The following is a 25459-nucleotide window of genomic DNA, read 5'->3' on the forward strand; positions in this document are numbered from 1 at the left end:
AGTCCTTCTCTAGACACTACCACCTAGACACCCCTCTACCTCCCTCAGGGACAGCAAAGGGATGCTAGAATTTGGGTGGAGCCATGGGGATTAAAGGGACCCCTCCACATCACTAACCCCCTCTAATCTCCCATCTGCCTCCTCCAGATTTCCTGGTCTTCCTGGGCAGATCAGACCCACAAGGAGTTCTGGGGCCTGCCCTATGTCCCCCTGTCCTAACCGACACCTGAGGACTTCAGGGGCCAGCTTCTCCATGCCCTGGTGGAAGACATTGGGAGGGTTGCTGATAAGCGGGCCCAGGGGTGCCCAGGGCAGAAGGACTGCCCAGCTCCCCTCTGTCAGAGGAGACACAAAGCATAGATGGATCTACTAAGAGCTTCAGGGCATAGCCATCCACCTGTCACAAAGGTCACTGGGAGCAATGGGAGAACTGTTTTATGGTGACAGCCCTGGGGCCTGACCTCATGGCCCGGCACTGTCCCTGACTTGTTTTGTCTCCAGTGGAGTGCTCTTTCACCTGAGCCACCATGCCACTTCCAGATTTTTCTGTGTATGCAGGACCTAGGAATCGAACCCATGCTTTCCTATGTGCTAGGCGAGCCCTCCACCTCTAAGACAAAACCCCAGCCCTAGATAGCTGTTCTTCTGTGACCCTTCAGGCCTGTCTTGGGACAGTCTCACACATGTATACCAAGTCTCTCACCAGCAGCCCTGGCTGGAAATGAACACGCTCTGCTATGTTGCCCATCATCTGCAGCACCTTTGCTCTCTGTGCTTCCTTCAGATCCTCCTTGTTAAGCAATACCCCTTTTCAAGTGCTGTGTCCAAGAAGCCTTTTCTGATCACCTTGGCAAAGGTGGAGCCTCTCCGCTGTGAAGGCTGCCAGACTTTTCAGGCTCTGCCCTCCAGCCAGTGTGGGTTGAGAATGCACGAAGGGGAAGGCCTGGATTCTACCACCGGATTTGTCAAGGCCCTGATACACCACCCAGGGGCAGGTGTTGTATCACACTCCGTGAGAGGTGGCTCGTGGCCTGGGCAATCTGTGGGCAAAAAGACAGAGCCATTTCTTTGTGTGGGCTTGAACTGGGGATCTGGGAGCTGTCTTTCTGAGTTTTATTGTTCAAGGCTGGTGCTCTACCACTTGAGCCACAGCTCTACTTCTGGCTTTTTGGTGGTTCCATGGAGAGTAGAGTCTCATGGGCTTTCCAGCTTATGGCTGGCTTCAAACTATGATCCTCAGATCTCAGCCTCCTGAGTAGCCAGGATGACAGGCATGAGACAGAACCCCAGGTGATGGGCACCAAAGGCTTTTGGATTTTTTTGCTCCCATTTATCTCCTGTCAACTAGCAAGCCCAAGTTAAAATAGTCATTACAGGGTATCAAATTCCTCTCCTAGGTCAGTTAATCCAAGGAGATAAAGTGTCTTTGGAAAAGGCTAGTCTGAGTTGGATTAGGGGTGTTTGTGTGTGTGTGTGTGTATGTGTGTGAGTGTTGGGGATACCTACCCTCATCTCTGTGGTGCCTTATCCTCCCAGCAGGGAGAGCATCCAGGATCCTGACCCCAAGGGAGGTGGATGGGGGAGGGTACCTAAGGTCACATCCAGGGGGATGATCTGAATTCTGTCCTGCAACCTAAGTCTGGACAGATAAAGGAGAGAAGGAGAGGGTTAGGGAAACATGAAAGGGAGCTCTTACCTTTGGCTACATGTACCAGCGAGAAACTGAATACATCTTTCTTGGAAGTCAGATAAAAGTTGTACACTGTTCATTTATTTCATGATTGTGTTAGTCCTACGGCTTGGATTCAGGGCCTGGGTGTTATCCCTTAGCTTCTTTTGTTCAAGGCTGAGGCTCTACCACTTGAGCCTCAGCACCATGTCTGGCTTTTTGTGTGTGGTTTTGGGGAGGGAGGTGGTTTATGGGAGATAATATTCTCACGGACTTTCCTGCCTGGGTTACTCTGAGTCACAACCATCAGACCTCAGCCTCCCAAAGAGCCAGGATGATGGGTGGGAGCCATGAGCTCCTGACCACCACCATCTATTTATAATCCCTTAGGCCCAGGGCCAGGCCACCCCCAATATACCTCCTTGCTGGGAGTAGGAAGTAGACATGAGTGGGTTTGATACTTCAACAGCCTACCGATCTTTGAGCATTGTTCTGGGTCAGTCTGATGGAGGCTTATTCCTTATCCACAGCAATGACTTGGCTCTGTCATGAGAACAAATGTCCATCGGGAAGAATCAGGTCTGGGGTCTTTCCTCTGAACCCCGCTACCCTAACCAAAACGACACTCCCCAGCAAAGGGTAGTACACACAGAGTGTTTTTATTGTCTTATAGCCAGGGTCTTGTCAGATAGGTGGTGGTATAGGTCAGAGGCCCTGGATTGTGCTGGGCAGGGCGACAAGGTGACACCTTCTCATCCATTTTCCTTCAAGGGTGTAGAAGAGGGATGTAGGGAAGGACTAATGGGATGGACAATGAATAACCGTCAAGGTCTAGCCAGGGCACAGAGGGGCTTACCTCATGAAGCTGCTTCAACAGGCTGAGCAAAACAGCTCCTGACCCACAGCCCACCTCCAGAATGAGAGGGCCACCTTGGGTTCCAGACACATGGGGATGCTGGGCCACCTCCTCCAACACTCATTCTACCAATTCCTGAGAGACACACACACAGAGAGAGACAGAGACAGAGGGCCAGAATTACACTTAAGCCAGATGCCGATGGCTCAGACCTATAATCCTACCTACACAGGAGGCTGAGATGTGAAGATCTTGGTTCATAGATGGCTCAGGAGGAATGTCTGTGAGACTCTTATCCTCAAAGAACCAACAGAAAACCGGAAATGATGCTGTGGCTCATGTGGTAGAGTGCTAGCCTTGATCTGATGAGCTCAGGGACAGCATCCAGATCCAGAGTTCAAGCCCCACAAATGACAAGAAGTGGACTTTTCACCACAAGAAGTGGACTGAATAACACCCACTGTCATAGGAAACATGGCAGAGAAATCAGACCAAGATTCCTGTCAGCTGGGGATCATGAGTAGGTCACCTGGCTGGAAAAATGAATAGAGTGAAGGATCCCTTCCTCATGAGCATAGGGTAATGATGAAAGACAGCCACGTTTTGTTTCATGATCCCACACCTGTTGCATGGTTAGTAACAGACCCCATCTGAGCCCTTTCCCGGCAACTTCCTGTCATATGCTCACAGAATTGTTGAGAACTGTATCTGACACCTGCTCCCTCTGTTCCTGGCCCTGCTCCAGAGATCCCTCTGTATTAGTCCTTTATTTACTCACAACTGTCCCATGAGGAGACTGAGGTCCGATGGTCGACATCCAACCCAGACTTCACCTGTGGTCAAGAATCGGCTGCCGTGAACTAAGAGTTTGGGTCAATCCATCTAATACAATGACTGAGCTGGGCGATAAATGTCTACCAGCCCCCACACCTCCCACACACCTACACACAAACACATCTCCACCATCCTTTGCAGGCAAAGATGTTTTACTTTCTTTCTTTTTGTTTGTTGTGGGGCTTGAACTCTGGGCCTGGGTTCTATCCCTGAGCTCTTCAGCCCAAGTCCAGCACAGTATTCTTGAGCCACAGCACCACTTCCGGTTTTCTGGTGGTTTATTGGAGAGAAGAGTCTGAGGGTCTTTCCTGCCCAAGCTGGCTTTCACCCGTGATCCTAAGATTCAGCTCCTGATTACTTAGGATGACATCCATGAGCCACTGGCACCCGGCCAAAAATGCTTTTCTATGCCTGTCATCCTATCCCCTCAGGAGACTGAGATCTGAGGACTGCAGTTGAATGCTACCCTCTTATCTCCAATTAAAACCCTAAAACCTTGCAAGTGGAGCTGTGGCTCAAACGGTAGAGTGCTAGCTTTGAGCATAAAACAAGGGATGGGACCAAGGCCCTAGTTTTAAACTTTTTCTAGCATAAATCCACCCAAGAATGGGAAGCAGGTGAGCACACGGGAGCTCAAAGCTCACACATAATACTCAAGATTCACAGAATAGACTACATCCTGCTCTGAGGATCTAGATTCTATGTCCTAGGTCATGGCAGGCTGAGATGGGACTGACCATGCACCAACTCAGGACATACAAGTACAATCTCATACTGAGGATCCCGTGACCTCATCAAGGAGTCAAGATCTCTCACTGTCCTGCCTTGACACTGGGCAGTCAGGTGAGATCCAGTTATACAACCAAAGGATATTGGAATGAATTAATTTCTCAGCCAAGGGATGCAGACTGGAGGGCTCTAGGTCCCTTTATCTCAGGAGGAGAAAAGGGCTGATCCATCTCAGGAATGATCCTGGGTTGTGAGTATCCTCAAAGAAACAACCCAGCTCAGAGCCCAGTGCCTCTGGTGTTCCCACCAGCCTCGACCTTCAGTCCGCCCTCTCTAAATCCCACATCTGCCATCTAGACTAAAGGCTGAGCCAGCAAGGAGACCCACTTCTACCTCTGAGAATGGCAGTCATGGGGCCCTAGAGTCCCCTAGAGGAAGTCTCAGAGCAACATGTGTCTGACTCTTGCCCTCATTCCCTGGCTGTCCTGTGCCAGTGGCCTGGTTTCCTCTGTCTCTGGTTGAGGAATGAACACTGGGGTTGTCATCTTCAGATTGAGCCAGCAAAAGTCCCAGTCCCCAAGGATGTACTGCACAGGCATCCTGCAGTGGTCGACAGCGAGGTTGTCAACAGTGAACCCAGAGTGTCAGGACTTTTAATAGGCATGTGGCTGGGTTGAAGGCTCTATCACTGATGGTCTAGGTTGTCAGGTGAGGTTGTGGCTTCAATGGCCTGACACACCTGATCTGGGATCATCCTCCCTCTTCATCTACCTTGTTAACTCTTGCCAACCCCCTCTGGACACTCCCTCTCCCTATCTTCCCTAGCCTTTGGACACTTTCTTCTTATCTCACCAGAAAATAAACTCGGTGAGCTAGGGGAGATTGTAACTGGGTGACACACCCTGAGCCCTAGGGTCTACCCCAGGCTGTTTCCCTCTGCAGTAAGCAAACCACTCAGATCCTGGATGTCGTGAAGTTGCCGAGGGGACAGTGGCTTGGTCCTACATACTGGCTTTAGGCTCTGAAACTGTCCCCACAGAGATTGTGAATGGTTGGCTCCCTTGATCCAGGAACTCCAAACCAAGGCCTGCATGATACCTTCTTCCTTCCTTTCCTTCTTTTCTCCCTCCATCCTTCCCTCCTCTCTTTCTCTGTCCTCTCTTTGTGTCACTCCTGGGCCTTAAAATCAGAGACTGGGTGCTATCCCTGAGCCTTTTTACTCAAGGCCAACAGTCTATGGCTTGAGCCACTCATCCACTTCTGGCATTTTCTTTTTGGTAGTTAGTTGGAGTCTCATAGGCTTTCCTGCATGGGCCTTAATCCTCAATCCTCCCATCTCAGCCTCCTAAGTAGCTAGGATGACAGGAGTGAAGCAATGGTATCCAACTCAAACCAAGATTTCTTCATGTGCTGTGGAACCAGAACTGGAACCTTTCATCGTGTATGACCCGCCCCCCACCCCCCCTCCCCGGGCTTGGCACACACTGTAATGGTTTGTTGGATAAATAAATGAGCATCTGTCTATGACAATACTACAGAAAAGTCCCATCTAATTCAGGTAAGCATCCTGGGTGGGGGCAAAGCCTGATGTAGCTCTCCAACAGTTCTCCCTCCTCCTCTTCCCACTCTCCTGGTGCTACCACACTTAACTGTTTTGGTTCCAAGGACTTGAGCCATGATGTACTCACTGGACTCCAGGGCCTCTGGGATGTCTATCTTCTCAAAGATCTCTGTCCAGCCACTGAACCAGTTCTGTGGCACTCCATTCCCCAGGTGTGAACAAGGTTGCTGTGAGGTGAATGCCAGGCTCAAGGGGCCTCCTCTCCACTCACTGGGGCAGACAGAATGGTCCACTATCTCTGGCCCCCAAGTTTCATGTTGCAAAGAAAGGATCTTTGAGGCATCCCAGGTCTCTGAATCTCCCAGATTCCAGTTCAGGTGCTGGGAATTGTCTCTGCTCACAGCTGACAGGCTGCCGATGGTGAGGTCACAATCTCTGCTCCCCAAGACATCCTCAACTGTGGTGGTCAGCCTAGAGAGAGCCGGAGGAGAATCAGCAGCTGCCAGAGAAAGGCAGTCAAGGCACGACGTTCATAGCAGGAAACCATCTGGCTTGGGAACTCTGCCTATGCCGCTTTGAAAGTCATTGTTTGAGCCAGGCGCTGGTGGCTCACGCCTGTAATCCTAGCTACTCAGGAGGCTGAGATCTGAGGATCACGGTTCAAAGCCAGCCTGGGCAGGAGAGACTGTGAGACTCCTATCTCCAATAAACCACCAAAAAATCGGAAGTGGCGCTGTAGCTCAAGTGGTAGAGCACTCGCCTTGAGCTGAAGAGCTGAGGGACAGCGCCCAGGCCCAGAGTTCAAGCCCCATGACCGACAAAAAAAAAGTCATCGTTTGGTGGCTGAAATGGTCCATCTAATTTGACCCAGAGTCCCAGGCGTTAGTAGAAATGCCAGCGTCAAGAAAAAACCCTGGAAAAGCTGGCATTTCATTTGTCCCAATTAAACTTAATGGGTTCCAAAATCAGTAGTTCCCTTTTCCTTCCAGACAGCCTACAACAGGTTACAGAAAATGGCATTCAGAGAGCCCTAGCTAACTGCCATGTCCTGATCCCAAGCAGGCTCCAGCAGGGGGAACACACTTGCCTACCATTGCCCAGCTGGAAACAGCCCAGGAGGGACACAGATTGGAGTCTGTAGGACTCCAGGGAGGACTACCCACCAGTGCACTGCCCTGGGAGGAAATCCATGGCAACATTGCGGGCCCGGAGGCCCCTGCTAAGATGCCCACGGACACCATCAATGCCCTCTGTAAGATTCTCCTCTCATCCTCAGTCGTGATGAACCATCTTCCATGTCACACCGTTCATCAATTCCCAGACCCTCCTAGCTTCATAGCCCCTGCCCTACACTCCCTATCTCGTTCTCTAATTATGTTTAGCAGACACATTCCCAACTTTGAATTAGCTCCAACTATACACACCAGAGCAGACTGTCTGGCTGGAAGAATGCAGCTGTGTTCACAGTAGCCTCATGAGCCTTCTGGCTAAAGGCAGAAGGGCAGGTGTCCACTCTGGTCTGTGGTTCACACAGGCCTCCTAGGAGAGACCCACACAGGCCCAGCAGTTACTGTGGGCTGCAGGAAAGGGGAAGAAAGTGGTGGGAAGGAACATCTAATGAAACCTTCTCCTAAGGAGCTTTGACACTGTGAAAGAGAAAACAAAAATTGTGGCTGGGCTCATACTGGGCATTAATGAAAAAAACAACAACAAATACACACATGCACACAAATAAAATGCTTTTGCTGGGGCTAGGAAGTTGGCTCAGTGGTAGAGTGCTTTCCTTTCATGCACGAGGCCCTGGGTTCCATTCCTCAGCACCATGTATGCAAAAAGAAAAAAGTCGGAAGTGGCTCTGTGGCTCAAGTGGTAGAGTGCTAGCCTTGAGCTGAAGAGCTGAGGGACAGCACACAGGCCCAGAGTTCAGACCCCACAACCGGATCCCCCCCCAAAAAAAATGCTTGTTCTCTTTTTAGACATGCTGACTGTACAATGAGAAAGATGGTCTCTCTCTCTCTTTTTCTCTCTCATACACACCTAAACACACAGATTCAGAGCAGTGTCTCTCCTGAGTTTGTTGGTTTCTCATCTAGGCAATGTACCAGCTCAAGCACAGGGGTTCCCTTGTCAGAACCAGGGGCAACCACCCAAGGGGAACAATGCTCTAATAATGCAGAACCACCTTGACTCTCCCTATCTCCAGGGCCAGACCCTTCCCCTTGGGAACAACCAGCCTTGACTCCCCATTCACCAAAACCCTAGGCCAGGACGCTGGGTGAAGAGGTCCCAAGACATGTGGCTCCTCAGAGCCTGGACAGAAAACAAAGCAGGGGGTCATGGTGCCTCCAGAGAGGTGTCTGACCTAGGGTGGGGGCATTGTTGGAGACTTTGATGAGGTCCTAAAGGCTATATACATTGATGGACTCCTTACTTCCAGCCTACATACTTCTGGGTGACTTGGCAGATTCTTGGGGAAGACAAGGAGACCAGATGGACTGGGAGCACTAGCAGAAGCTGGCAGAACTGGGAAATGTGATCACCCAGTCAGAACTGTTGACAGCTGGGGTTGGGGGTACAGGCCGGTTGTATGTGTGTCAGAGGGAGTGTGTTTTTCTCCCAAATAGCCACCTTCTATGTGACCCCAGTGCCCTCACCTCTCTAGTGGGCTCTTCTGGGAATGTCCTCAGGTGAAAGTGTGACTGAGCACAGAAGACAAGGGCTCACACAGCAAGGGGGGGCCTATCTTCTGTATCCAATACCCCCCTCCCCAGCAAAAAGGCAAAGACCTAAGAAGGCAGGCGTTGGGTGCTGCTCCCCACCTCTGACTAAAGGCACCAGGTTCCCACCAGGGAGAGGAAGGGTGCAGATGCAAGGCTGTGTGGCTGTCATTGCTCCAGGCTAGGGGCTCTGTGATGCCCCCTCCTCACCCATCCCTGAAGCTCCCCTTTTCCTGGGACACTAACCGCTAGGGATGAGGGTGGGATCCTTGGGTGGACACCCACCTCCATCCCCCACCCCTGGGGTGCATTTTTGGCAGAGCCAGGGCAGACTGTGGCACATGGGGGAGGTGCAGTAGTGATGGGAAAGGGGAAGCAAGAGGCGGGGTTCTGGCTAGGCGGGGGTGGGGGGTTGGGTAGAGTGGGGAGGTCGCAGGGAGTGGGGTCATGGGGTGCTGGCCTGCAGGGCTGCCACTCACCTGTGTTGCTGGAAGAAGCTGTAGGCTGTGATCGGGTGCGCACCCAGCATCTGAGGACCCGGGACCGGGACCAGTTCAGGGCCACAAGCAGGCCAGGGGCGCACCATCTCCGCCAGGTGACTGCAAGAGGCTCTGCGGTTCAGAGCAGGCAGTGCCATGTTTGAAAAGCAGCGCTGCTGAGAGGGGGTAGGGGCTTCTGCGGGCACATAGCGGGCTGCAAGCAGCCTCTGCTCCTTCTTCTTAGCCACCGCCACCTCAGCGGCCTCCTCCCCTGTGTCAGCAGCCGCTGCTGCCTCTACCTCATCAGACATAGCTGCCTCCCCGCCGCAAAAGATTGCATAGTCATGCCAGACCACATGCAGGTGGCCAGTGAGGTTACACTTTGTCACATACTGGCTGTTTTGGTTTTAAACTTTTGTTTTAAATGACTCATGAATTCAATGGTAAAGCAGAGCTTAAGATAAACATACACAAAGGAGTTTAGTGGAGTTTAACATAAGCATGTGAAAAAGGTGGAGTTTATAGTAAACATTGGATGTTGCCAGCATGCCAGCATAAGCCGGATTACTGGCTACCTGTTTAGTTGGTCAGTCTGTAACAGAACAATGAAGGTGGGTTAAGTTGTTAAGGAGAGGGGGACCTAGAGGCATTCTTTTCATTCCAAGAACTGGGCAGGTTGGAGCCAAGGTTTTTTTTGTTTTTTGTTTTTTCTAAAATCCCTAAAACAAAAACAAAACCTGTAAAGAAGCTGTCCCAGCTGAGTCTCCTCTCAGGGCCTACTTCACTTGTGTTCCTGCTCACTCTTCTCTCTGCTCTCTCTCAGCCCCACACTCCTCTCCTGGGCCTTGTTGCCCTGATGCATACATACCCCTGCTCCCTTGGGCCCCTGGCCATTGCTGCCAACAAAGTGTGCCCCTGGGCCCCGCCCCCTCCTCCCCTGGGCCCCGCGCCTCACCGCTGGCCACAATTGCAGCCCTGACTAGGTCCTAAGGCTTCCAGACCATGGCAATTGCAGCCTTAGCTCAGCTCGGCACTCTCCCCCAGCCCCCAGTACCTGCCCTGGGGATGGAATCTCCCTCAGCCCCACCACTGGAGAAGACTCTCCTCAATTCCACTTCATTCCACACACCAAGCAGGTGCATGGTGACACTCGTGTGTATGTGTGTGTGTGTTTGTGTCTGTGTGATTGTTGGGGATAACTACCTCTCACGAACTCAGAATATTGCACCCTTTTGGGATGACTCAGCACACAGCCCACTTCCAAAAATAGCACAAAGCACTCTGTGTAAAGGACTTAGCACACAGCTCCCTTTGAAGAACTCAGCATGTAGTATGTTGGGTAGAGTACTCAGCACACAACACCCTTTGAAGGAGGGAGTCCATAACCCGCAGTGTAAAGGACTCAGTGCATGGCATGCTTTGAAAAACTCAGCACATAGCACTTTTTCCCAGGGATTCATCACATAGAACCTTATAAGACTCCACACAGCACCCTTTGAAGGCTGAGTATGAAGCACCCTGTGTAAAACACCCAGTACACAGCACCCTTTGAAAAACTCAACACATAGAACAATTTGGAAGGACTCAGCACATACCACACTGTGGAAGCACTCAGCACACAGCACCATTTGAAGGACAGTACAGAGCACCCTGGGTAAAGGACTCAGCACACAGCACTCAAAAAACTCACCTCATCCCTCTCTTTGCAAGGGCTCAGCACATAGCAGGACCCTTTGGGACGCAGTAGCTCACCACACCTTTTGAAGGACTCAGCATACAGTACATTGTGTAATGGACTCAGCACACAGCCCCCTTTGAAAAACCCAGGACGGTCCACGTTTGTCAGGGACTCAGCACATACTATCCTTTGCGATGACTCAGCAAACAGCACCTTTTTGAGGACTCAACACAAAACCCCCATATGGGAAGGACCCAGCAAATAGCTCCCTGTGAAGGACTCAGCACATAGCTGTATGTCACAAGTTCAGCTGTAATTAGAATTAAGGTGCTTTCTTCAGCATCACCATTCTTCAGAAACACTTCATAAACCCTACTAGTTGACCTTTAGACAACCTGTGTTTTATGGGGAAAGTTGACTGGGGGTCTTGAACTCAAAGCTTGGGGGCCCTGTCCCAGAGCTCTTTGGTTCAATGCTAGAGCTCTACCACTTGGAGGCACAGCTCCAATTTTGTTTTTTTGGGTTGTTCTTTGACAGGTCTTATGGTGATAAGTAAGGTCAAGTTGGGGTATCTGTGGGCAAAGGCTCTTAACTCAGCCTGGAGCTGACCTCTCCCTTCCTTGTGCCCCTGGAAAGCCGGACCTCCTGGAGCTCTCTTGGCCTAGGGTGGAACAGACCTGCTCTGGCATCAGCAATCAGGGTGAGCAAAAGTCAGCTTGGCTCTGGTCACTCCCCCAAATTGAACTCTAGAGGATGATGGCACAGGGCTGCATGTTCCGTTTGTGGCCACCAGGGGGCAGGAGTGGCCCACCATAGGGATAGTACTTGCCAGTTGTGTTTACTCTTGCTTCCCTAGGGCCCCCATCATGCTTCAAAGCCACCCTGGAAAGTCCTTTAGACTCTTACCTACAATTAACCATTCAAAAGCAAGTGGGGCTGTGGCTCAAGTGGCACAGCACTAGCTTTGAGCAAGAAAGCTCAGGGATAGAGCCTAGGCCCTGAGTACACACACACACACACACACACACACACACACACACACACACCACATGCATGCAAAATCAGAGATTTCTACATTGCAATCTTTGGGTATTCTCTGCTTTTCCCCCACTAAGCCTGTTGGCTGCTGGCCTAGGTGTTTGATGCATACAATAGCACCTGGCATCTTCAATTTTGGGGGAACAGAATGGCTCGAAGGTCAACCTTCCCCCATCCCAGCTCCTTGATTGGGTCATGGTCTATCCAGGCCCTTTGGGCTCCTTTACAGATTTGCCAAAATGCCTTCAAAAAGCATCACATACTGGGCACTGGTGGCTCATGCCTGTCATCCTAGCTACTCAGGAAGCTGAGATCTGGAGGATCACGGTGCCAGGCCAGTCTGGGCAGGACAGTGTATGAGACTCTTAGCCTCCATGAAACGTCAGAAAACAAAAGTGGCATTATGGCTCAAGTGGTAGAGCACCAGCCTTGAGAAAAAGAGGTCAGAGACAGCGCTCACGGCCAACAACAACACGGAGAGGCATTGCATGTTGTCTTTGGGATTGGCATGGGCCAAATATAATTGGAATTAATTATAATTGGAATTAATCAAGTCCTCTAAGACAAAGCAGTACCTCCTTTAGTCCTGTGCTCCTCCATCTCGTCTCACCCCCTGGACTTGTCCATGCTTTGGGTCAGCATGGATCTGGCTGGACGGGAGGGCTCCAAGGAAGATCCCAGAGCAATCACCCCCACTTCCTTCTGCCCTGCTCACCCTGCTGCTTTTGCTATTTGACATAGACCTTCTTCCTGGGATCCATCCATGAGGTCATCACCACCAACATAGTGGTGAGTCGTGAGTCTGGCTTAACTAGGGGCAGTCAGAAGTGGAAGTAGGTCTGGGACTAGGAGCTTCCACCTTGGGTGTGGGCTGAGGCCATGGCTGACCTTTATTTCTTCCTGAGCCTTGCAGTGGTGGGGAGAAAGTGTAGACTTCACATTGAGTCAGGTAAAATCAGAATCTGGAGGACTACTTGTGTGTGGGAGGATGTGGGTTTCAGGGGGCCACTGTTGTTGGTACTCTCTTGGGACTTCCCTCTCCCTCTCTCATCTCTCAATGGTAGAAGAGAAACGTCAACTAAGGGTGTGGGAAGAGGGGGTGGGGGAATATTTTGGGGGGAACCAGATTGTGCTTCATATTCATCCTAGCCCCTACTTCCTATTTATCTGAGGAATGGTCATATGGCTTTGGGAGGGGGGAGAATCATCCTAGCTGAGAATGTGGCTCAATGATAGAGTGGTCACCTAGAATGCCTGAAGCCCTTGGTTCTATTCCACACAGAAAAAGCTGGAAAGGGAGGTGGGGCTCAACTAGTGGAGTGCCAGTCTTGATCAAAAAGAGTTCAGGGACAGTAGCCAGGCCCTGAGTTCAAGCCCCAGGACTGGAAGAACAAATCTTTGTTGGAGGCTTGCTTTTTGCTTTGAAAACAATTTATTCTTTGTGATAAGCATAACATGGGCCTCTTTCCTGGCTACCAATGGGCCATTAGATATCCCTTGAGTTTGGGCCAACTCCCTGAAGCCTCTGTCCTCCCTGATCCCCAGTTTAACCTTCTCATCACCCAGCAGATGGAGGCCTGAGAGAAAGTCACCTGGCCACCTACTTCTGGTGGCTGCCAAGGCTTATGAGAGTCAGTATGTCACATAGAGAGTCATCATCGGCATCAGTTTACAGGAGAAAGTGGGGGAGCACTCCTCCCCTGAGCCTGGGAGCTGTGGGTGGATCTGGATGTGCGGCATCTGGTGCCGGACGTGCTCCTTGGAGGAGTCCACTATGGGGTCGGGAACACTGACCTCTCCTCTGGAAGTTTCCATGCTGTCTTCAAGTTGCAATTCTTCAAAACCTTTCTGCTCCTCCCTCATTTCACCCACCACAGGCCCTGAGGTGTGTGAAGCAGAGTTGGGGGGGGGGGGCTCAGCCTGGGCTGGCATCTGAAGACTGCTGTATGTGCCTTCCCCTGTGAGGAGCAACAGCAGCTCCTGCAGCATTTTCCTCCTTTCCATCTTCTCCTGGGACAGCCAGTGTATGCACTTGGCTTTCTCCCAACACAGCTCATTCAAGACCAACATCTGCTCTTTACACACAATGAAGGACTCCTCGATGGTTTGGATGTGTGCCAACAGCTGGCTGCATCAATGGTGGAGTTCACCTGTTGGACTCTGGAAGTCCACCTCATCAGGCAGGTCATGGACGAAGCAGATTTTCTTCTCAGATGCCCATGTGTCCTGTTTCCCATCCCCACGCATGCTGTGGTGGCAGCTCATGGGGCAGAGGGCCTGTGGCTCCAGCTCAGTCTGTCACTGAGCTGCCGGGTGGCCTGGGTGCCTGCAGCGGGCCCATGCTCCTGTGGCAGGATTTTCCCCCTGTGGATCTCAGACTCCGAGTGTGCTAACAGAGTCTAGTCCATCTCCCAGGCAGCATGGAATGTGTTCTTGTATCCTTTTGGTCAGAAAGAACCATGAAATAATGGTGTGGCCAGAATCCTGTGATGCAGGCAGAATGGGCAGAGTCAAGATGACAGTGGCTCCCCCAGCCCTTTCCCAGGAAACTCTGTCCAATTCAGTTGGGGACAAGAGGGTGATATGCTTTAGCTGGATGGCTGCACAGATTGTTGTTTATGTCTGTTTGTTGCCAGTCCCAGACCTTGAACTCAGGATCTGGGCACAGTCCATGAGCTGCTTTTGCTCAAGGCTAGCCCTCTACCACTGGAGTCATACGGCTCTACTTCTGGCTTTGTTGGCACTGAAGTTGGACAGGGGTTTCAAAGACTTTCCTGCTTAGGGTGACTTTGACCATGATCCTCCTATCATAGCCTTGTAAGTATCAAGGAAGACTGCAGAGAGCCACTGGCGCCTGTCTAATCATTGGTCTTGCTGATGTTCTTGGACAGACCGGTGAGTTCCCTATCATCGGGTTGAAGTGGTGGGAGCTGGAGCCCACAGTTTGAATAGTTTGAATCCTGGTTCTGCCACCTCCAAATGGCAAGTGGGAGATCCTAAGAAACTCATTCCTATCCATATGAATACCAATGGAATGTGATGTATGCTATGATTGAATGGGCAGTTCTTGAATGATTCTAGGATAAAATTATACACAATTATTTTATAGGGCACTGATCGATTTTAATTAATACTTTATGAAGATTTAAACAATCACAATCATTAAATTGGGGCATAATGAAATACCTAAGAATTGGGCATCACATAGTATAGAGATATCATTTTTTCTGCCCGGACTTTCTTTACTTAATTGCTATATAGCATTTTCTGAATGTACTTTGGAATATAAAACTAGGATATATTATAGATGACCTGGAAATGAATTATTCAAACAATTTTTATCAAAAATGCTTATAGCAAAATAAAGAGGCAAATCCAAATTATGTATATTTGAAGACAATGCTTGGTTAATCCTCCTCTCACATTCCCCCCCTTCTTGAGAATAACACAGATTGTAAGGAAATGCTTAGAATGTTTTGGAGAAATAGGTTGACTTTAAACCAGTGAGTTACTCTACGCTGCATTTTGTTTATTTTATATCTAGAAAAGCTAGACTCTCACCTTATCATTTTCCTTAGGCTTTATACTCAGGTTTAATCTTCGATGGGTGAGAAATAAAGATATAAACATTTTTAACAGTGGTTAAATATAGGCTGAGGAATCTAGGTACAATTATACTCATACAGATAAGCCTCATCAGTCATGAGACCATGATATCAAAATGTTAACCAATGCTTACTGGTGTCATGCCTATGAGATTTTGTGTATTATAAATAGTGTATTATAAATAGCAGTTGTTTTGTAAACAACATCATTTCATGGGTTAGGAACTGAAGTGAGACATTATACTCAGAACTAAATTGAAGGAGGAATCCAAAATTAGTTACAAAGATATACATCATTAACACAGTGTTCTAAAAATGCAAGCTAAAGGAAATAATTTATGAAAATATCAGCATTTACAATAAATACAGAATCAGTATGACTGATACTTCTTTTATCCCAGTTGCAATACGGCTTGCATGATGACTTTTCTGGTTATATGTTTAGTTAGGTCTTGATATTTAGCTGAAGTTCTGTTCTTTCATATATTCATTTATCAGATCAAAGAGGAAATTAATTCCATGCCAGAGTCAACATCCATAATAATGATATAGTTGTATCCTGCTACTTTGCCAAAATTTCAAATCAGCTTGAGTATCTTGAGTCTTTTTTGGATCTAACTAAATGGGTATGTAATTTTGTCAGTACTAAAAAGATTTTGATCATCACTTATTAAAATAGTATTTTCTAGAAACTACTTCTATCTTTTCATAAAATTTTTAGTGTCAGTTATATCATGGGTTGATGTTTTCCTTTAGATAACCTACATTCAGTCTTCTAAAATTTGGAGTAGTTTAAAATTATGTATACTCAGGTACCCTGCTCAGATTCTATTATTTGTATATGTTGTTCTTGTTAAATCAGTAGGATTTAGGTCTCAATATGGATACTATTGGACTTATTCATGGCATTTCTGAATTTTTTAAGTATGTCATGATTTTTGTTATTTTATTCTTTTAATATGTGCAGCTCCCACTCCACATACAGTCAGATTTGTTTTAAACAACTTGATCCATTCATGTGATTTGCTATATTACCTTCATCTAGATGAATTTAATTACAAATTAACACAACCATATTTCTTTTTTATTTTAATTTTTAATAATTTTTATTGTGAAAATACTGTACAGAGGGGTTACAATTACCTGGGCAAGATAGTGAGTACATTTCTTATCAAGCATTGTAGCCTCCTCCTTTGTTTACTCTTCCCATCCCTTCCCATTCTCCCACCCCCCCCACCCAATCCTCCCCCCCAACAAGTTGCAAAGTTCGTTTTCAACATGACAACTTGTACTTCTCATAACACAACCATGTTTCTGAGACACAGTTATCTTTATCGATCTACTCAAGGGTAACATGTATTTGAGGGTTTTGTGCTTAAAAACAACCAGACACAACAAGTTTTTGTTCCTGGAGGAGTTCTACTTTGTTGGTTGTTTTTCCAGCTGTGGTGACTTCAACATATGTGTGCATTTTATTTCAGTTGTTTTGTGTCTATATTTTGTTTCATATAACAGAAAGTACATAAATAATCAGTGATTTAGAACTTTTCCAAATAGATTTCTAAGAGAGATACTTGAAGTTTTGTGACATCTGGCACCAGGTAGGTCTTCTTAATGGAGGGGGTAGCAGAATAACAGACACATTCTTTGACATGATTTGAATTCTTCCTCCTCTTGCCTCACTATTTCCAATAGTATTACTTCAAAGCCTTTAGTGGAAATAAAATAATTTTGTCTGTATGAACTCATACATTTGCTTTAATTAGGACACACAACACATTTACATTTGATTTTAACTCTAAAATCTTTTTTCCTTCTTTTAAAATCACAGATGTGAATTTATAATGCTAAAATACCATTTAATAATTTATATGAAATGGTCCAAATTATTTTCGCTTCACACTATATGTAATACAGAGTATAATAATAGTGAGGAATGTAGTATGTAATAATTTACTTTGGGGAAAGCTAATTACATTGGATTTTGTGAAATACTGAGTAATAGTAAAAATTATGTTTGATTCTATTAAAAAGTTCACAGGTACATCTAAAAATAACTCATAATTATAAACTAATGCTAAAAAGAAAGATTGTTTATTGGAAAAAGCCAGAAGTTTCAATAAGCTTGCTTTTTAAAAATTGACTTGGATCTGGGCTTTGGTGGCTCATACTTGCAATCCGAGCTATTCAGGAGTCTCAGAATGAGGGTAGTGGTTCAAAGCCAGCCTGGGCAGAAAAGTCTGTGAGACTCTTATCTCCAATAACCCACTTGAAAAGTAGAAACAACACTGTGGCTCAAGTGGTACAGAGGTATCAATGAGCTGAAGAGCTGAGAGACAGCGCCCAGTCCCAAAGTTCAAGCCACATGACCAACAAAAAACCAAAAAATTGACATGGATTTTTACTTTAAATTTCATGATTTTTTTATTGTGAAAATACGTACAGAGGGGTTACCATTACATGAGCAAGGTATTGATTACATTTCTTATCAAGCATTGTTGTCCCTTTCTTTGTTTCCCCTTACCATCCCTTCCCAACTCCCCACCCCCAAACCAACCCATGCATCAAAGTTGTAAAGTTCGTTTTCCGACATAACGTGTTGTACATCTGATTGTTGCAATGGGTCCACCTGTATCCCTATTTAAAGAATTTGCTTTTCCCTTCTCCTCCACAAATTATACCAACATCAAATACAGTGAAAACAGGGGTTATACCATGGGGGAGGGACATACAAAACAACAAAGAAATCATCTTAGAAATATGCTAGAAACAATAGCAAGAGAAAAAACACCATTTGAGTTCTTATCTTTGGGTTCATTTCACCTAATATCAACTTATCTGACCGTTTCTGCTTGTCTCACAAATATACTAGTTATTGCAAATAAGGGAAACCATGGGACCTATATTTCTTTGGGCCTGGCTTACTTCACTTAATATAATTTTTTCCAAGTCTTTCCATTTCCTAACACATGGGGCAATGTCATTCTTTCTGATAGAGGCATAGAATTCCATTGTGTATATATACCACATTTTCTTGATCCATTCATCTACTAAGGGGCATCTGGGTTGGTTCCATATCTTAGCTATGGTAAATAATGCTGCAATAAACATAGTTGTGCTGGTAGCTTTAGTATGGTTATGTTTGTGATCATTTTGGTAAATGCCCAAAAGTGGGATTGCTGGGAAATAAGGGAGCTCTATGTGGAGTCTTTTGAGGAACGTCCATACTACTTTCCAAAGTGGTTGAACAAGTTTACATTCCCACCAACAATGAAGTAAGGTTCCTTTCTGTCCACATCCCCTCCAGCTTCTGTTGTTATTAGAGTTCTTGATTATAGCCGTTCTAACTGGTGTGAGGTGGTATCTCAATGCTGTCTAGATTTGCATTTCTTTTATGGTTAGGGAAGTTGAGCATTTCTTCATGTGTCTATTAGCCATGCTTCTTTCCTCTTCAGAGAAGTTTCTCTTTAAGTCTTTAGCCCACTTATTTATTGGGCAGTTGTTTGAGGATTTGTTGTTGGATTTACTTTTGTGAGTTCCAGGTATATTTTAGATATGAAACCCTTGTTTGTTCTATGGCTAGTGAAGATCTTCTCCCAATCCATGGGTTTTCTATTGATCTTGCTAGCTTTATCCTTTGCCATGCAGAATCTCTACAATTATATGTAATTCCATTTGTCCAACCTTTCTTTGATTTGTTGTGTTTCTGGGTATCTATTAAGAAAATTTTGGCCTGTGCCAAGGAGACCTAGGGTGTCTGCTGTAACTCCAGGTCTTTGATCCATTTGGAGTTGATTCTGGTGCAGGGTGATATATAAGAATATAGCTTTAGTTTTCTACAAGTGCTTAACCAATTTTGTTTGACAGCCACTTACTGAAGAAGCTGTCTTCTTCCATTCTATTTTTTTTAGCTCCCTTATCAAAGATTACATGGCTATATATCTGTGAGTTAATTTCTAGGATTTCAGTTCTATTGCATTGGTCCTGAGATCTGTTCTGGTGCCAGTATGAAGCTGTTTTGATTATTATGGCTTTGTAGTAGTTTGAAATTTCTTATTGATATTTCTCCAGCATTGTTCTTTCTGAGGATCATTTTTTTATTCGGGGTCTTTTATTGTTCCATATGAATTTTTGGATTGCCTCTTCTATTTTTTTTGAAGAATGAGGTTGGAATATTCATAGGTATCACATTGAATTTGTACATAGGTTTTTGAAGTATTGCCATTTTCATGATGTTGATCCTTCCAATCCAGGAGCATGGGAGGATTTTCCCACTTTCTACGTTCTGTTTTGATTTCCTTTTTCAGGTTAAGTTTTCATCATAGATTTTTCACTTCTTTGGTTAATCTAATTCCTATGTATTTCATTTTTTGTGGGGCTATTATGAATGGAGTTGCTTTCCTTATGTCAGCCACGCTTTTCTCATTGTTGGCATACAGTAAAGCCATTGATTTTGAGTGTTAATTTTATACCCTGCTACTTTGCCAAAATTTTGAATCAGCATGAGTAATTTGGGAGTGGATTCTGTGGATTCTTTAAATATAAGATCATGTCATCTGAAAAGAGCGAAAGTTGTATTTCATCTTTCCCTATTTGGATCCTTTAATGTTTGCATCTTGACTTATTGCTGTAATGAGGCATTCTAATACTAAATTGAAGAGAAGTAGAGAGATTGGACATCCTTGTCTAGTTCCTAAGAGGAAATGGCTTTAGTTTTTTTACCATTAAGTATAATGCTGGCTGAAGGTTTGTCATATACAGCCTTTATTGTATTGAGGAATGTTCCCTGGATTCCTTATTTTTCCAGAGCCTTCATCATAAAGGGGTTTTGGAACTTGTCAGACGCTTTTTTCTACATCTATTGAGATAACCATGTGGTTCTTATCTTTGCTCCTGTTGATGTAATGAATTATATTAATTGATTTGTGTATATTGAACCAGCTTTCCTCCCTGAAATGAATACTGTTTGATCGTGGTGTATGATTTTTTGGATGAATTCTTGAAGTCGATTGGCCAAAATTTTGTTGAGAAGTTTTTCATCAATGTTCATCAAAGAAGTGGGCCTCTAGCTCTCTTTCTTTGATGAGTCTCTGCCTGGTTTTGGGATGAGGGTTATGATGTCTTCATAGAATGAGTCCCATTATGCGCTTTCTCTTTCAATTTCATTGAAGAGTTGGAGGAGTATTGGTGTGAGCTCTGCTCTGAAGGCCTTGTAGAATTCTGCTGTAAATCCATTGGTCCTTAGATGGGAGTGCTCTTATTGCTGCTCCTATCTCAATGCTTGATATGGGCCTGTTAATTTGATTTAACTCATCTTGGTTTAGTTTTGGCATGTCAATATTTGCTAGGAAAAGGTCCATTTCTACCAGGTTCTCAAACTTATTAGCATAAAGGTTTGAGAAGTATTCCCTTATAATGTTCTGGATTTTGGTTGTTTCTGTGGTGATGTTTCCATTCACATTTCTGAGTTTGTTTATTTCCGTGTGTGCTCTTCTTTTTCTAATAAGATTTGCTAAGGGTCTGTCAATTTTTGTTAATTTTCTCGAAGAACCAACTCTTTGTTTTGTTGATTCTATGATTTTTTTGGATTCTAATTCGTTTAATTCTGATTTAATTTTAATTATTTCTTTCAATCCACTGGATTGAAAGAGATAATTGGCTGCTCTTTTCAATGAGGGTCAGATGTCTCTTTTAATTGTTGGTTTCAGATCTCTCTAATTTGTTGATGTATGAACTCAGAGTTATAAAATTGCCTCTGACTACTGCATTTCCTGTGTCCCAGAGGAGCTGGTAATTTATGTGTTCATTTTTGTGGAATATCATGAACATTTGCATTTCCTTTCTAATCTCTTCCATGACCCATTGGTGATTATTTTATTCCCTTGGAGCCTGTTTCTTGGCCTTTATTGTGGTTTTGTTGGTTTTCTATGTGTAGGACATCTTCAAGTATCTTTTGTAAGTCTTGTTTGGTGGTTCTAAAAGCTTCTTGTATCTGAATAGGCCTATCTTTTTGCATGTTTGGGAAGTTCTCTGCTACAATTCTGTGAAATAAATTTCCTAAACCATTAACTTCTGTCTCTAGGTGCTCCTCTATACCCATTATCCTCAGATTAGGCCTTTTGATGGTGCTTTCCAAATGTTGAATATATCTATCATATCTCTTGGATTTGTCTTGGATAATTATACATTCTCTCTCTATAATATCTAGGCTGTCTTCAATGCCCAAGATTCGATCTTCTGCATGGTCTAACCAACTGTCAAGACTTTCTACTTTGTTTTTATTTCTTTTCCTTCTAATTGTTTGGCTTTGATGGCTTCAAATTCTTTGTTGGAGCTTTGTTTTAGGTCTTGTATAAACTTTACTTCCTTAATTTGTTGGTCAGTGTTTCTTCTCAAATCACTTAGTTGATTCATTATGGTTTCCTTGGACTCCCATTACTTTTCTTGGGCTCCATTGAGCATTCCCTTTGTAGTCTCCCTGAATTCATTCAGCTGTCTGTTCATGGATTCCATGAATGCCTTTATTGATCTTGCTCTATTCTCATTCCTCTCTTGCAATTCCTGTATTACTCTTTGAACAGCTTCCTCACAATCATGCAATTCCTGTCTTTCTCTTTGACTGGTCTCAGCTTTCTCATGCAATTTCTGTATTTCTCTGACTGTTCTCAACCTGCTCATACAATTCCTGTATTAATCTTTGAGTAGCTTCCTCATGCTCACAAGATTCCTGTATTAATCTTTGGTTTGCCCCCTCTCGCTCTCAATCACACTCACACTGAGTCCTTTACAAGTTTTCAATCCATTCATTCACCATGTTTACCAGTAGTGCTTGTAGAGCTTTTTGGGAACTCTCTTCTGGATTATTCATTAAGTATTCTGTCAACTGATTATCATGAGTGGGAATTCATATACCTGGACTTGCCATTTTTCTTGTGTTTTCCAGCTTGTTCTGCCCATTTGGTATGAAAGTAAAACCAATTTTTTGCTAGACCACTATTTTAAGGCAAGCATCAACCGGAGTCCTGTAGTTGCACAGTCAAAATGGCTGCAGATACAATCTAGTTCATCAGATACAATCTATTCATCCTCAAACAACCATGGACTAATGGGTTAATAAAAGCAAAAAGGATTTGACACACCAGAAATTATTAGGTTTAGGGAGAATGTGGAGATAAATAGGATTAGAGGGATGTGGAGAGGTAAAAGGAGAGTGAATTTAACTAAATCCTAATCTCTGAGAGTGAAATGGATTGGACAGAATGATAGAAGAGAGATTTTTTAAAAATAAAGAAAAATGGATAAACAAAAATTTAAATCTAAGAAGTGAAAGAAAAAATTATGTAAGTTTAAAGAAATGATATTGAGAGAAGAAAAGGATAGGATGAGATGAGAGGAGGGATAGAAAGGAAACATGAAAAACTAAAAAATAAAAGAAAATTAAAATTAGTTAATTGAAAATTATATTGGTATAAAGAGAAAATACTGCTATTAAAGAAATTAAGCCTAAAATATTTTGAATCGAGTAATAAATTTCAGGATTAAGTATGTACACAATGGGGGATAAGATCTAATAATTGACCACAGGTATATATCTGGGGATAAGCTGAACAGCAATTAAGTCAAACAAAAAAGAGAGAGAGAAAAAAATGAAAACAATAAAAAGGACCAAAATGTCAAAAGAGATTAAACACACACACACACACACACAAACACACACACACATCATAAATAAAAATTATTAACATCACTTTTTTAAAACATAAAAATTGAAAAAAAAGGTTAAAAAATTGGGGTTTTTTTTCGGGGGGTGGGGGAGAATGGGAAGACCCTGTATCTCCCCTGTGACCATAACCAGTCTCTTGGTGGAGTCTCTGGTGTGCTTGTGGTGTTTGGTTTTCCTTTTGCTTGACTGGTTTCTTAAGTCAATTTTTTTCGTGCTGGCAGAAAAACGCTCTGCTTTACCCAGGATTTTGTGATCCTCTTCTAAGGCTATTCCGTGGAAGGGAGATCTGCTTTGAGTATCACAAAAGAGGGAGATGACTGTTTCCTCCAGTGTGGAAATGCTGTGATGAGGTAGGGTTAAGGCCTTTCGCAAATAGTAGCTTTTCCCTGTGGGGCAATTCCTGAAACACTCATGGAACCCATTCTCAGGGTTTTGGTTTTTTTTTACTGAGTTTCAATTGTTTGTCTAGGCTGCTGTAGGGAGGGGCAGCCTCTGTCTCTGTTTACCCTGTGAAGGAAATCACTCCTCTGAGGACACTGGTTCTACTGGCTGGGTGGGGTGACATTCCCCTGGGAGGAGCTGAGCCTGGCAGGTCATGTCTACTTCCTGTGACCTACTAAATGACTCTTTTGTTTTTCTTCCAAGGCCTGAGTTGGAGCTATCTGCTCAGCCCTGTGGAGGTCAGTATCTTAGATGGAGATTTCTGTAGTGGGGGATGGGTGGCCTTCCCTCCTCTGCTCCCTGAGAAGGAGTGAGGATGTCAGGATTCTACTCATGCCAGAGTGTTGGTTCCTGTGTCGTCTCTGGTCTGTGATCTGCAGGATGAAGATATCTGCTCCTTGTTAGTTCTTGCTGGTGTTGAGTAGAATCTGCTCACTGGCCACATCTGGGGCCTTTGTCGTGGATTCTCTCTGTAGGGATGGGGGCTACAGCCACTGGCGCTGTCCCTAATGCCACCTCAGCTGTGGCTACTGGCAAGTGCTCAGATCTGTCATCTTGCCTGGATTTTCCCTCTTTGGCCAAACTCTCTGTACTGTGATGGCACACTTGGTGTGACTCTCTAGCCTAGGACTGTTCACTGGAACATTAAAACTGCTTTCTATGTAAGAGCTTGTTTACCCTCCAGCTTCTCCTCCTCCATCTTCCCCCAAATCCTCATGATTTTTTTTGACCAGAAAAAAATAGCTTTATTTGGACTGAGAATTGGAAAATGAGAGTAAGACCTGAGCTAGCATGTTGAGCTAAGGAGTAGAGATTACATTTCCAGAAAGCTCATCAACCAAATGGACTCTTGCTTTGAATCAAGGCAGCCTTGCAGTTAATGAAATCATTAAGAGGCCTGCTGGGAACATATCTAGCTCTAAATGATCCTAGTATGCTACCTTTAGTTTAAAAAAGTACCGTTTTTTTAATTATAATGAAATTTCCACCAACCACAAGTATTACAAATGGAAATGGAAGGAAAAAAATCACATTTTACAGAATTTAAACTTGTCTTCAGCATTTAGCTCAGAGGTTTCACCACCTTCAAAAAACTCCTCCTCTGTTAAAGTCTTCAGCTCTTGAATTGGAGGCATGGCTCAATTGGTAGAGTGCCAGCCAATGAGTAAAAGCATTAGGTATTGAGCTGGAGTCCCAGTCTTGAACCAAAAAGAAAAAGAAAAAAGAAAAAAAACAAAAGATCGATCAACCAGGAAGGAGATGGTCTTTACTAGCCCACAGAAATACTTTATCCATTTCCCTAGCCTGTCAGGGCTGAACAGCAGGGTAAGGCTCAGATGAGGGTGGGTTGGGTATCAGAGGGCTAATTTCCCCCTAGTACAACACTGCAGCAGAAGCTTGATGAGAGCAAAACTGGTGAGACTTGAGGGGAGGGTCCAGGCCCTGAATTCAGTCAGAGTCACTGCTGGAAGAGGAGGAGGAAGAGGAGGAATGCTTGCGATGCTTGTGGTGTTTGGGCATCATTTTATGTGTTTTCTTCATTTTCTTCAGTGTTTTCTTGTCCATTGTGGCTTGTGGGCCTATGCCAGGAGCCAGGGGATTCACAGGACACATGCCAGGTGCAGGTGGTGGGCATGGGGAGGGTAAGGACCTGAGGGTTGGTATCCTGCATACTGTGGCTGTGGCACAGGGTAAGAGGGCCCACATGGAGGGAAAGCTGGGTTCCCCTGGGGAGGTCCTGGAGGAAAGGGACACCCGGGAACAGGACCAGGAAGAATGGCCGGATTTACAGGTTGTGGGAACAAAGGAGGTGGACACCCAGGATTGGAACCTCCAGGGCATCCCATGTATGGGATACTTGCATTTTGCACCAGCTGCCCTGCATTGGGATGCCACATGTTCAGGTGTTTTCCTAAGCCTTTCTTCCGGCACCTGGATTAGACAGGTCTTCCTGAGCCTTTTCCCCCCTCATGATTTTTTATGAGTGGTTTTTTAGTGAAAAATGTTTTTGGTGTTTATATTTTGGTTTGGCATAAAATGAGCCTACTATTGTCTTAATTTAATAAAAAAAACTGATTCTATGACAACATAAATTTTGTGAGTAATGGTTAAGACTAGGTTGCCTTTCT

General features: G+C 45.1%; 1 protein-coding gene and 1 pseudogene across 1 annotated transcript; both read right to left on the reverse strand.

Annotated features, from left to right (window-relative positions):
• Positions 1–234: 234 nt before the first annotated feature.
• On the reverse strand, positions 235–9156 carry LOC106002789 (hemK methyltransferase family member 1-like). The gene is given in 10 exon segments (XM_013037579.1): positions 235–335; positions 1507–1641; positions 2150–2212; positions 2526–2662; positions 4597–4688; positions 4860–4867; positions 4953–4960; positions 5040–5115; positions 5739–6120; positions 8846–9156. Coding segments are annotated over 9 exon segments (1194 nt in total). The 3' UTR covers positions 235–335; positions 1507–1524.
• A 15511-nt stretch (positions 9157–24667) lies between these two features.
• LOC106002790 lies at positions 24668–25228 on the reverse strand (annotated as a pseudogene).
• Positions 25229–25459: the final 231 nt, after the last annotated feature.

The sequence above is a fragment of the Dipodomys ordii genome, unplaced genomic scaffold (assembly GCF_000151885.1).
Source record: "Dipodomys ordii isolate 6190 unplaced genomic scaffold, Dord_2.0 Scaffold1000001380, whole genome shotgun sequence".
NCBI classification, from domain to species: domain Eukaryota; kingdom Metazoa; phylum Chordata; class Mammalia; order Rodentia; family Heteromyidae; genus Dipodomys; species Dipodomys ordii.